The sequence below is a fragment of the Daphnia pulex genome, chromosome 12 (assembly GCF_021134715.1).
Source record: "Daphnia pulex isolate KAP4 chromosome 12, ASM2113471v1".
NCBI classification, from domain to species: Eukaryota; Metazoa; Arthropoda; class Branchiopoda; order Diplostraca; family Daphniidae; genus Daphnia; species Daphnia pulex.
In genome coordinates, this window is record NC_060028.1 from 5364426 (window position 1) to 5377535 (window position 13110).

A 13110-nucleotide genomic window follows, 5' to 3' on the forward strand; every position below is an offset into this window, starting at 1 on the left:
TGTTCTTATTAATAAGTCTATTTTTATTTACTAATGTTGAATACGAAACGAAATGTTCTCAAGTATTTCGAAAAAAAATCGATATGCGCGATTACTTATTTGAATAAAGATATTTGAAGTGGATTTTTGAATTAGTCTAATTATTTTTGAATCAACAGCATAAAAAACAATTGGATAACTTTTCATAGATATATTATCATTCCAATGTTGAGAATAAAATTTGTAGTCAAAACAAGTTTTTTGAGGTGTGTGGTTTTTCAAAATTTCAAATTGACTTGTAATAAAATTGTGTAACATTGAAAAAACGGGGGAGGGATCTTGTAGCAGATAGAAGTCATATATTGAAAATTGATTCCGATCTACAATAGGCTATAGTTAATTTGATATGAAGCGTAATTAACAAATAGATTGTTTGAATAGTACTCTGTTTGACATGGGGAAAAAAACAAGTGACTATTATATATTAGATGTAATAAATAAATGTTATTCTTTGAGGCTGCAATGTTGCAGCAGAGAATCGCTAGCGTCCGATGACATAAATCGATGCTGGTAATGATGCTGAGCATCGTGCCGTTGATGCTGATTAATCCACCGGCTTCGGTGGGCGAATCCAGTTGTTCGCAACTCTGTCCGGCTTCCTCCGCCGACGTTCTTGGAACCAGGACCACTGGTGTCGAAAACCGGATCGCAGCGACTGAACTCGCGAAACAAAGCATCAGTCCGTTCGTCAATGCTGTAATCTCTGGTCAACGACTGTTGAGAATGGTGCTGATGAAGCCGCTGTTGGTTTTTCCATCCTATAGGTGGCGCCGATGGATGTGGGGCAGATGTCGAAGCGGAACGAACTTTCATTCCGTAGCGAGTGCAACGGGCGAAAACGATCGGCTTGTAGCGTTCACATTTTTCGTCGTGTAGCACTTGGCTCCTGCACTGGCAGTTCGCTTCTTGCGGGAACGGGTCATTCAAATCGTCTTCGCTGAGGCTCATAGTCCGTCCTTTGATTGGCGTCTTAACCAGCCCAGACGTCGGGACGATTGCTGATTCCAGACTGCGATAACCGCTGTCATTGCGGAGCGCCAGCATCCTGTGATGGCTGACTGATGGCGGGATGGACGTCACTTCCAGACCGTTGGTGCTGTCAGTTGCTGAGCTTTCGAAACTGGTCGTGACGTGATCCATTCTGCTGGCTTCCGTGGACGACGTCTCGATCGTGTCGATCGAATCAAAACTGCTCTGCGGCTGATGTTGAGGTGGCCTCTGCACCGGAATAATTGGCCCGCTTGGATGTGGGAGTCGGGAATTCATCGAAACACTTCGATACGACTGTCTTTTCCACGATCCGCTAGAATTCGGGGCCAGCAACATGGACGCTGATGACGGTGTTTTAGATTCGCATACTGCCGATAAATCTTGAGCCGGCGCAATCATGTCGTAATTATTTCGTGCTCGAATCTCCTCTTCTTCACTGACCAAACTTTCAGAATTCGAATCGAAGGATTCCACGTCACTTATCGCTAAGCCTTTGTGCCAAAATGTTTGAAATTAATTTTGATGTCACGCAATTCGATTAGTACAAGGTGAACTTACCTGGATTGGTGATTGTTTCTGGTTCCGGTGAAGACGGTTCGTAAAAATCATTGTGCTCTTCCAGGTTAGCCCTTAGCTCCCACACTTGACGATACTGGGCCTAATATACAAATAATTTCGTTTTAACATTTATGATGTACATTGATCAATTCAATTAAATTTTTACATCAATGGTCTTTTCTAAACGCTGACGGAATTCATTTTTGCTTCCGGCTTCTAAGCAGAAGAACAAATTATCTTCGTTGACCTAAATAAAACACACACTTTTATTCATCGGTTCTCATACGAAAAAGCTGAGTGGATTTTTTTACGCTTTCAAGACTGCCAGGATCGTTGTAGCGGATAGTAATACGCGGGGCTGGGCCGACAGCTGACGTCTGCAACTGACCGCTAGTTCCATCAACGTCGACCATGACGGATGCCGCGTCGTCTCTTTTAGCGCTGGCCGTTTTGGCTCTCGTTTCGAATCCTTCCCAATCTAGACTCTCCGATCGGTTTAAGTAGCCATCGTACAAAGAGTCTTTGGTTTGTCTGTGTTCGTTACAGTAAGAGAAAAAAAAAAATTGTTAATTATTTCTCATTAGTCGTAAATTATATTTGAATTGCAAATTCGTACCCAAAATACTTGTGTTGATCTTCGCTTCGGTGTTGATGGTAATGACGGCGTCGGTTTGTAGAAGATGGGCTGGACAGTTCTCCGCTACTAGGAAAGGAATGACGATGAATAGTCAAAGCGCCATCGAAGAGTATCAGATCCTTGTTGACGGGTGAGGCTGTGACGTTATTGGAACAAGGGCAGTCGACCGTGTGGCAACGCCAGCGTTTGGTGGCCGGGCTGGCCATCATCTGACAGCGCGAATGCGGTTGCTGGGCTATGCTAGTTGAAGGTAAACTGTTTCCCGCTATTTCAGTGGCCGTCGAAGAAGAAGAAGACGAGGCATCTAGGCCGTCAGTCAATGTTTCCCTCATGCTTCCGCCGCGTTTGTGTAACACTCGCCGGTTGGAGTGAGGAGATGAGTACACGGAACCGGCCTCGACGCTGCGCTGGTGGTAATCCCGAAGAGCCCGTCGCGTGTCGTAGTTGAGAGCGTACGAGTCCCGGCTAGCGGCTGCCGTTGGCGCAGAGCGGTAATTGCGGTGAGAGTTGCGCCAGTCGAGTCTGCGTTTGCTAACGGTCGACGAAGTGGCCGATCCGTCGTCGTGGGTCGCCGCGTGGCGCAAGCTTCTCCGGCGACCGTCGGCAGGTGCGGAGTTGACGGTCGAGACTGGGATATTGTCGTCATCTCCAGCGACGGTCGAATTGTCGACACTTTGCTGATATTCGCGACGTGTCCAGTCATCACGTTCCTCGCTAACCGTCAACAGTCCGCGGTGCGTCGTCGGCGATTCGTCCGATACCCACGAGTCGGCTCCGCCCAATATCGATGATGGTGACGCTGCCATGTCCCGAATGGGTTCAACCTTGAAAATTTTAAAATTTAGGAAGTGAAATGCCAAAATCGAGTATAACTGTTAACTGTCCATTTTGCAAACAAATCCCAGAAATTGAATTGAACTGCTCTGATGTGTATTTCTTGAAAAGATGCGCTTTGCTGATCTTATTCAAAATGGATAAACGGCAATAAAACTACAAATTCGCGTTGTCTGCGTCTTAGCCCTATTTTTAGTTGAATACCTGAATAACGTATGAGTCACTAAGGTCGTCTTTGATGATCGATGATGGACTGGTAGCGATGCTACCGCTGCTACCCAGTTGATGTCCTACACTCGGCGACGGTAGTGTTGCTGACAATGGAGCGACTGGCTGCGACGTCGTGACGAGTATGGGACCAGTCGAAGTTGACGAAGTCGTCAATTTGTTATTATTGCAACTAGTGAGACGATGCTGAACTTTGCTGACGCCGCTGCTCGTTAAGGCCACCGATACTTCAGCTCCCCAGCCACTGCAATACAATAAGCAAAATCAATAAAATATGGATATAATACTGAGCTAGCATAGCAGGATGCCAATGATATCTGTGCTACGTCGTCAGTATGGGAAATCAATTTTGGCCCAGGCAGATCAGCTCTTTCCTAAAAAAGAAGTTTCAACATGAATCGAAACCCACAAATATACCAGATGGGGAGGACTCTAACGACCGTATCCGGAGTGTTGCAAGAACAACTGCTCGTTCTGGACGACTGTTCAGCAGTTATCCTGGAGAACGGCCTAGTGGGCGACGTAGATTCGATGGACGTTTCGGTGTTGCGATGCGATTTGAACATGAGCTGGATCCACTGCCTCCACGCACTGTCGAAGATGTCGTCAGACGTACAGGGACAAATTTGATGGATGGCCATGTCCAAAATCTCTTTGACGGCCTCGAAAGACGGACAGTAGTAAAACACCATGGCACCCGCCCAATCATAAGCACATCACGGATAATAGGCCACGACTCATCGCCAAAAACTGATTTGATGATAAATCGTTTTGCTCTTATTTCCCTCCTGCTGCCGCAAGGAATCGATGGACGTTGACACCAGGAAAACTCTCGACGACACTGCAGCGTCCTTCGATGAATGAGCCACGAGTGTGTACCGATCCCTCCCGATCGTGAAGGAACAAACAAAACAAAACCCACCCCAAAAGAAGAAAAAAAGAAGACGAGAAAAATGACGAGAGAGTGCACTGAATGTACTGCGACGTCGTCGACGGCTGCGTCGAATCACAATTCAGTTCGAATGACGTCAGAGCAGCTAGCTAGCAGCAGCCAGCCCCGGCATCGATCGGGCCATCAACGTTCTTCTGTGGCTCTTCTTCGCCCTATTCGTCCACATCCTCTTTCGACGACCCATCCGCAGCATCCGGAGGATCCAACGAATCAAATACAAGGCCGGCTTTAGCATGAGACTGTCTGTCTTTGCGCAGTTGTGGCAGACTAGTATATCATTTGGTCGCCATGACGACCATCTTTTTCCTACTCTTAAATCCATGCATCGATCCTCTTCCGCTGCAGTTAATCCACGAGAGGGTCTGCATTTGCATCAAGGGTGTCTGACTTTGAGGACTTGAGAAAATTAGAGAGTAATTATTCTCTTTCTCCGTCTTTCTCCTTCAATGGTTTAATTGACGCTTTGCCTTTCAATATCAACGTCTCGTTCAGATTACAGGATGGCCTACCTACGTGTTGGTACACGGTGCTATTTCGCGTGTATTTTTAATAATAGCCTGCATTTTATAATAGTTAATAATAATAGTAGGTTGATGAAAACCTGAAGAAGAAAACCTCTGTATGGTTTAATTTAACTAGCTCAGGTGGAATTTTTTTCGCAATCTAAAATTATTTCAAATTGTGCTTTCACGACTTTTTTATGATTTTGAAAATGAAAATAATTTTGTCATTTTTTTTAATGAGATTTTTACCGATTCCTTCCAAATTCTTCAAAATATTCTTCAAAATCTAATCTAGATTAGTGTGGTTAACACTAGATGGCAGTGATTTTGTCCGACTAACTAGCCCGCGGTTTTTTGAACGGAATAAACAAGATGAGAAGAAAAAAGCTCGCGCAAGGAAAAAATCAATGAGAATTCCCGACAGACGACTACCAACAAGCGCCATCTGTGGCACAGAAACAATAACGGCACGCTCCCGAATGCGGTACTCTAAGCCCTACCCATGTCGGTTCGATCTCTGCATAGTATATTTCTATGACATGTTCCACACGCAACCCTCTTATAGGTCAACGGGTTTGCAAGGGAAACGATTGACGTCGTCAAGCCACTCATTTCGATGGGTTTTTGTCATCTACTGTCGATGGTTCGCGCTGGCAACTGACATTAGCCGACTTAATCGAACCATCTAACCGTTGGTCGCTATGAACCTGCAGGATCCGGGTAGACAATAGCAGAGAAGAATTATCCGATTTGATTGACTCGACTCTCTTTGGCCAAGAAGAGTGTTCTCTTTGATCCTTTCGTCTGGTACGGATGGAGAAACAAGGAAGATAACCATCAAACTTGACATTCAAAAGACGAGCCATTATATCGCCCATCCTGCGTTCTCGTCGTTTAGAAGCTTTTGGCTACAAAACACGCTCCATGCCAGAACATCAGTGCTCTTGGCTGTCTTTTATAACTGACTAGTCAAAGTTACTAACCCCCCCAACCCCACCCCGCCAGCAGCCTCACTCTCTCTCTCTGAGAGTCAATTAGTAACAGGCTCATTACTCCTCTAGGGGAGGAGGAGGGGGGGGGGGCATCGGGAAAGTCAAAAATTTTCCACAGGCGCTATATCGATGTCTAATTAATGAACGCTGCTGGGTTATTGTTGGCACCACGCAACGACCCTTTTATTTTTTTGCATACAACCTTTAGTGCCTAAAAAAGTCTATATGCGCGGCAATAAAATAGGGGAGAGGTATACGTGTGTAAAGTGCAACTTGTAACCATAGGTAGAGAGAGACTCCATAGCAGGACGAGAAGACGGAACTTTGTTCATAAGGATTGCTTCCTTGTCTGCTATCTCTTGGGAGAAAGTTAGCGCTTAGGTACGCTATACGTAACTAGACCGTCCAAGAGAAAAGTATTCGGGTGGTACCACCTTTAGTACATAGTCAAAGTTTCAACCAGCAATAGAAAAATGGTAACAAAAATCAGGATACGTTATTAACTAAAGGTTACCTCACAACCGGGTTCGCCGTATTCCTTTCGCTATTGGTTCGTGACCGCAAGCGAGAGCAGTACTTGCAGAGGAGCAAAATGGCAAGGGTCAGGAGCAATCCGCCGGCTATTCCTGCCACTAGAACGTAGATGGTAATGTTTCTTTGTAAGGTCGTTCCAGTCGTCCCTACCACCTGTTGGAAAACATACACGGTATATTTGTCTCTATCAAGAAATAGCAAATGACTAGGAGTTAGGTTTTCGTTTGCAAATGTATGGCTAGTTTTATGCATGACCAAGTTCCAATCTCTTCTAAACACGCCAATAAATAATTAAACAGACAAGACAGCAATCATTTCTACAAACAGCGCGCTCAACCTACTCCATAAAAAATCATAATCGATCATCAAGCAAGCGCGAAATAAATAATTACATTTTTAATTTTATTTTTTGTCATCAGGGATCTGTTTTCATATTCAAACGGCATTATTATAAAGCATTCATCGTTACATAAAAAGGTCTGAATAAGAATAAGGGATCCGGGCGAGGATCCGGGAGACAAAGTCTGTCAGGAACAGCAGCAGCCAGTAATAGCCCAACATATAGACGTTGAATGTCTGCTGGTGCGCTGGTGGTCTCCACCTTGTGCAGTCTAGATGTAGGTATACATTCATCTCGTTCGATCCAATTACAACCCACTTTCTGTTTATTGCGGCTGTTTTTCGTTTCGGGATTCTTTTGATGTTTCTTTTTAAGAAATGAGAAGATGTTTCCCTATACTTTCTCAGCGCAAAAAGAAAAAGGAACGACACACAACGTTGTGTGCAGCAGTCCAATTTCTCCAAAATGCTTCGATAGACATAAAATCCTAAGCGCGCGCTATACAGGTCTACGTGAGAATATAAAATCCTAAATAGGATTGTCCACGGATATATGAAAAATTTTATATCCGAATCGATTTCATCGATCGAGGATGAAGTTAGGCCATCAGACATATAAAGTGAATCCGTTCACCGGCAACACCTACTGCTGTATGTTTGCTATTATTAGTCTCTCGCAATATAATTGAATGTCCCTCTGCCAATTTACAGGGCTATAGTGCCATTTAAAACCAAAGTATAGTTTTTTGTTCTTGCGAGTTGAGTTGATTTTAAACCAAGATAATCTTAGTTTGATTGGAAACACTCTTTCTTTCTTTGTGGGTCTAATTTCGTGTTTCGCGAAGGATCATAAACGATCTCACAAAGCGTGTCCAAAACCCATTATCCTGATCAAAAAGTTCCGAACGACGAAATAAATATAAAATCATCAGCACGAACCAAGAAAAGAAAAGAAAAGAAAAGTAACTTTAGAGATGAATAAAAGTATATTTAAAGAAATACCAAAGGCTATATATAGTGTTGATATTGCCATATTGGACATGAATCACGCGACTGATATTCCTGTCTTGGCAATGTTGTTGGCATTATCGGCACGTTTTCTTCCCATCATTATATATTGTAGGCACTCTAATACATCTATATGGGCTACTTTTGTTTCGATGTTTGGGCAGGCAGGCAGGAAACTGTGACGCAAGCAACGGCTCACTTTCATCTTAGAAATCCTTGCAATTCTTTTCGTCGATATGCCAAGAACCCAGTCCGCCAAAGTTATAAGGATATCATTATCGGAGCAAAATGATGGGCGTAAAGAGAAACCCTCCTTCCAGCTGGGAATCTCTTGTTTCCCTTTCTATTTTGACCCTCAAAAGAATATTTTTAGAAAGAAAACAAAAGAAATTAGAAGTTAAAGTGCGCAACTGATCCATGAGATCCACTATATTAGCTACTTTGCTGCTCTTTATATACCTTTTGGCCTTCTATTTCCAGAGGATGGCCGTCTGACATTCTATCCATCCATTGCGTAACCCACCGCGTTTATTTCAAACTAATAAGCCGATGCAGTCGTCTCTAACTATACACCTGGATTCGCTTCCAGGGGAGAGAAAGAAGAAGGGCAGTTTCGAGAGGAAAAAGCATCATATTGGATGATCCACGTGACTAGGGTGGTTCGTGTTTCATCCATCATCATGTCCTTCATGGCATTACTGTGGGATTGGATGAAGGGAAAACGGTCAACAAGGTTTTGATAGTTCTGACGCAGAGTGTCGAGCTTTCAGAGGAGTACATAATACCCCCGGACTCTAACAGAATAAGAGGCCGTTTTCTGAAGTTAGGCCTACACACAATATTGGACAGGGTGATGAAGTTAGCAACCTGTTCCGGAAAGCCGACGATTTTTTTTCTCTGCTTCCCATGTCAGCGCCATTTGGTCATTGTTACGTTTAAGGTTTAACCTGGACAAGGGGAACATGTGGGCTCAACTCGGGAGAAGATCAAACAAGATCTAACAAGAAATCAATAGAACCCGTGCGTGCAGAATATTCAATCACTTAAACAAAAGCAGAAATCTATAAAGCGACGTCTCTCAAGTTTTTCTCCCTACTGACTTCGTCTATGCATATATACTAAGAAGCCGAATTCACTCTTCAATAAGCTTTCAAGTAGAAAAGAATAAAGAGTTGTCATCTCCATGAATACTGCATGCGTTATGAATATTTTTGCAAACAGAAATCTTAAGCAATATCGTAGTGACGTGGTGACCAGTAATAACAATTTAGACACGCGAGAAAAAAAAGAAATGATTGAAATTACCGGCTGTCTGGTGGTGAAAGCTCTGACCAATTCCATTTCAGATAAACGGACAACGCAAGAATAAAAGTCATCACGCGATCCTGGCTGGGCCAATCTGTCGAACCAAAATTTAAAAAAATGCGTTTTTATATTTATATATTTTTGTTTTATTGTTTCGCGTGACAAATAGACGAGGAACATGTTTGGGACTCGCGAAAAGGGTATATATATATACACACACATCCGACGCAACCTATTGCGTTAATGATTTCGGGGGAAATGTCAACGAGTGGGATGCTGCACCCGAGTTACATGTATGCTTCTAATTCCAACCACTATAAAGGTGAAAGTTAAAAAAAGATATGTGTAGCATTAGTGGCGCATAATGTTAAATAATAAAATAAGTAGATTTTATATTTCTCCCACGGCAACAGCAGCTCGCTTATTTGCTGTGTTATATGGCTCAATGAATTATTGAGTTGGGCGAACCTTGGCAAAACTTCATCTATTTTTTTCTGACAAAGACGTTTCACCTCCACCGACATATGCATTTCTTTTTATCGGATTTGGGCTCACATACGTCTCACTAGGCACGCATTCTATATTCAGGACAAACTTGTGGCGTACGCGATCAAATAATTCCTAATAATGTCAAAGTAATAACGGCACAAGCTATTACTGCTTCTTATCCAATCCGACAAGGCTCTGTTGATTTCGCGAAGAACTTTCCAGTTGAAATTATACTTAATAGAGCTCCACTGTGTGCGTGCCACCTTCAACTATTATTCATTACGAGTGGTATAATACTAAAAGACGCAGCATGTCTTATGCAGTCTAGGATTAAATGTAGTTCAAGCTAAACTTACTGTAAAATAAACTATACGATAACAAGAATCGTGCTTGGTTTTGATGGGCTGACGTTCGCGATTTGTTTTTGCGCTCTCGGAATCGCGGAGCGGGACGGGCTGCACACAATATCCCTTATGCAACCAGCATGAAAGATGGATGGATCAATTACACTGGCAAACGTATACGGCACCTAGCTCATTGTCTATTTGTGTGTAATCCTTCTCCATTTTTTTCTTCTTCATACTTTGTGTGTGCGATATACTCTGTTTTCTGTTGTGAAGAGCAAGGGCACGGCAGTAATTGATTATTGATGGAAAAAAATAAACTGACATCAACATTGATGGCCGATGGAAATAAAAAGAAGGAACCAGAAAACTGTTGCTGAGGAACTCTCTTTCCATGTCTCATTCAAAACTTGGGTCTTATTCAAATTTCAAGGGCAATAGCAGCGCTAGCGAAAGCTATTTGAAACACAAGCCCGCATCTAAAAAAGAAGAGTAAAAGATACAAAAGTTGGCAGGAAAAAAAAATAATAATATTAGCATATCCAATATCGCCGCGCATATCGTCCCGCGGGAATGTCTGTGGCGCTAACCCCCCCCCCCCAAAAAAAAAAAAAAAATGGGAGAAAACTCAACTATAGGTCCAATAGAATCAAATTGGAGGAAGTTGAAACTTACCATCGAGAAGAAGTGGGAAAAGGTTGTTCCAGACGAAGCGACAAGAGTTTCAGTTGATGTCAGAAAAATTGCTGCTGCCAGTAGGTACTAGAGAGAGTGAAACTTCTGGAGCTAGTGAACGGTGCGAACCGCCGACGTGATAAACTCTTCGTCAACTGGCTGCTGCTGGATCCATCGCACGATGCAGACCCCCTCTCCACCGTCCTTTACGTGTGTGTGTGTGTGTGTGTGTAGGTCTTACATATTCCACGACCGTGCGTACAAGACACCTGTAGTCTCGAGCTGGAACAAGGAAGAACAAGGATTTCCGCGTGCAACGCAAACGCGCAGACTCACCATCATTGCGGCTCTATCGACGTCTTTTTTTTTTGTTTTGATAGAAAAGAACATGCAGAGCAAAGATTTGTTCAACTCAAAACCTTTTCAACCCCACCTACATTTATAACCCCTTTTTTAAAAACAATTCAAACAGCAGAAGGTGGGCCGGCTGGCTGGTCGGCTGGACAGCCGAGCCGAAAGAAATGTCGATCTTTGACCTACGGTATATATTATCCGACGTCCCGTGTTTTTTTTTTTTTTTTTTTTCAAATTATTATGCCAATACTTTTGTAGTGTTGAAAGGGACGGTTATGAGATTCTAGAAAAAGTATAGCTAGCAACGTCGTCCCAGCGGTTGTCCATAGTGGACGACCAGATGATGTTTCTGTTTTTATTTATTTAGACTTGTTTTTATATTCTCTCTCTTTATTTTTTTATAGATTTGTCCAGGGAAAAAAGGGGGACCGGTGAGCGAAAGAAATTGATCAATAATCCAGGCAACAGGCAACGAGGGTAGAGCAACCAGAAAAAAAAAGGGAGAGGAAGGATGGAGTATGATGGACTGGACCTGGGAGTTGTAGAGAGGCCAGCCCTGCCGGGGTTACTAGTCCCGCAAAGCAATCACCCGGTTGGTTATTGGTCGGTGTGCAGACTGGGCAACGGACAAAAGTGAGAGCGTGTTGCGATGAAGAACAGCACAGGAAACAACAATAGAAAGGGGCTGGGGGGGGGGGTCGTCGTCATGGCAACTCGCAGATGATGATGGTTTCTAAAACGTGACGAGTGGTCGCACACGTTCTCAAACATCATTTTCTTGCGGCGGATGGGATGGCTATATTCATTACAACGTTGTTATTTCCCAGTTCCGGCAGTTATCGATCACCCGTAATATTTAAAAGGCGGCACGCCGACCAGACCAGTGGTCGGAGGTCTCCAATAACGACGGACCCGAATGCCTTTATTTCCTCCCTTCTTTCTATTTCCTCCGCTCTTCCGACACAACAAATATAAAAAAAAGAGCCAACCATGTAGGCAATCACGTGCCGACATATCGAGTAATTATTCCGATTGCTGCTGTTGTTGTTGTTGTGTACCGTAGTAACACGTGTTTTTATTCGAAACTTGTTAGTTGATTAATACATTTTCTCGTTGGCAAAACACACTGATGATCCGGTCGATGATGGGTATGTATACCTGTTGCCGAGGAGAGGCCAACGCAGGGGGTCAGGGCGTTTACCGAATGGAAGCATAATGATGAGAAACGGGACAGCCGACCAGCGGGGCCACAGTTGACATCCAGCGGACAAAGTATCGCCTGTGTGTGTGTGTGTGTGTGTCAACAGAGGTAGTACACGGTTAAGTTATTTCGACGGTAAATCATGCAGAAAAAAGGCGGAGGAGAATATCTCCCGAAGAGTTGGAAGGGGTCATGGGTAAAATGATGAAATGGATTTTCTAGGTTCAATACGCACACAACAGCGCAAAGCTCTCGTCGCTTTTCTGCTGCCGTCTTACAGGTGAATGCATAGCGGTTGCCATGGCAACAGCAAGTAAGAACGAAATATAGGATGTACAGGACGGAAGGAGGGAGAGCCAAAACGGGAAGAAGAAGAAGAAGACGAAGATGTAATGCCATAAAAGACATAACCCAACCTATGACTAACTCACTTTGCATCAATTCCATCGACGTCATTGCCAGCAACCAGATCCATCAAGACGGCCGTCCGGCATGGATGCAGGTGATACCACGGCTCACCGAGGAAAGGATGTTCCTGAACGTAGGAAAATGAGATTAAAATCTATACTTGGCATCCCAAAACCTTTGAACTTCCTCTCCTTATATTTCTATGTTGCAACAACAACTGCTGCGCATGTTATTCAATAAAATTCAATAGATTAATGACAAAAATGACATGGCAACTGCTCCCACCTAGAGCCTGTAAGCTCTACGCGGAAAAAAAGATAGTTGAGAAAACTTTCTTCTTAACGACTGCCGGTATAAATACGTTACAAAGTAAGTGGCACGAATAAAGACTGATGATTTCTTACAATGTCTTTGGTAATCACTAAACTTTATTTCGGTGGGGTTTTAGACCGAGCTATTCGCCATCAGTTAGCTAATTAACAAGTAAACTTTGTTAGTTGAAAAAAGGGGGAAAAACCTGTTGAGTCAAGGAGCGAAGTCTTTCAAATTCGTCGGATGATGGGCGACATTCTGCAGCAGTCAAATCGTTCCATAACTCTTCGGCCTCTACGCAGCTTCCGTCTTGTTAGAAAAGTGACAGAAAAGAAGAAGTACGAGCAACAATGAGCAACTATGTATTAATTTTTCACCCAGCCAAGAATAGAAGAGAGACGGCTGCCT

The 13110-nt window shown here is 43.4% G+C and overlaps 1 protein-coding gene across 2 annotated transcripts; it reads right to left on the bottom strand.

The window, feature by feature from the left end:
• Window positions 1-175: 175 nt before the first annotated feature.
• On the bottom strand, window positions 176-12922 carry LOC124209765. Of its 2 annotated transcripts, XM_046607932.1 has the most exons (11): window positions 12908-12922; window positions 12414-12517; window positions 10428-12255; window positions 8920-9013; window positions 6248-6420; window positions 3263-3530; window positions 2204-3048; window positions 1899-2118; window positions 1754-1834; window positions 1588-1687; window positions 176-1520 (listed from the first exon to the last, which is right to left on the bottom strand). In XM_046607932.1, the coding sequence occupies exons 4-11, from the start codon at window positions 8953-8955 to the stop codon at window positions 484-486; spliced, it is 2760 nt and encodes a 919-aa protein (XP_046463888.1). In that variant the 5' UTR covers window positions 8956-9013; window positions 10428-12255; window positions 12414-12517; window positions 12908-12922; the 3' UTR covers window positions 176-483. The 2 variants fall into 2 exon arrangements, with proteins under 2 accessions (XP_046463888.1, XP_046463887.1); XM_046607931.1 differs by lacking the exons at window positions 6248-6420; window positions 8920-9013; window positions 10428-12255; window positions 12414-12517; window positions 12908-12922 and adding an exon at window positions 3704-5690.
• Between the last annotated feature and the right edge of the window lie 188 nt (window positions 12923-13110).

Bases quoted from the DNA above. Each gene is read 5' to 3' on its own strand.
- LOC124209765 (XM_046607931.1), bottom strand. From the start codon at position 3,978: ATGGTGTTTTACTACTGTCCGTCTTTCGAGGCCGTCAAAGAGATTTTG. The intron at 3,049-3,262 runs GTATTCAACTAA...AAAATTTTCAAG, and splicing joins GTGACTCATACGTTATTCAG to GTTGAACCCATTCGGGACAT. The intron at 1,835-1,898 runs GTAAAAAAATCC...TGTTTTATTTAG, and splicing joins ATCCTGGCAGTCTTGAAAGC to GTCAACGAAGATAATTTGTT.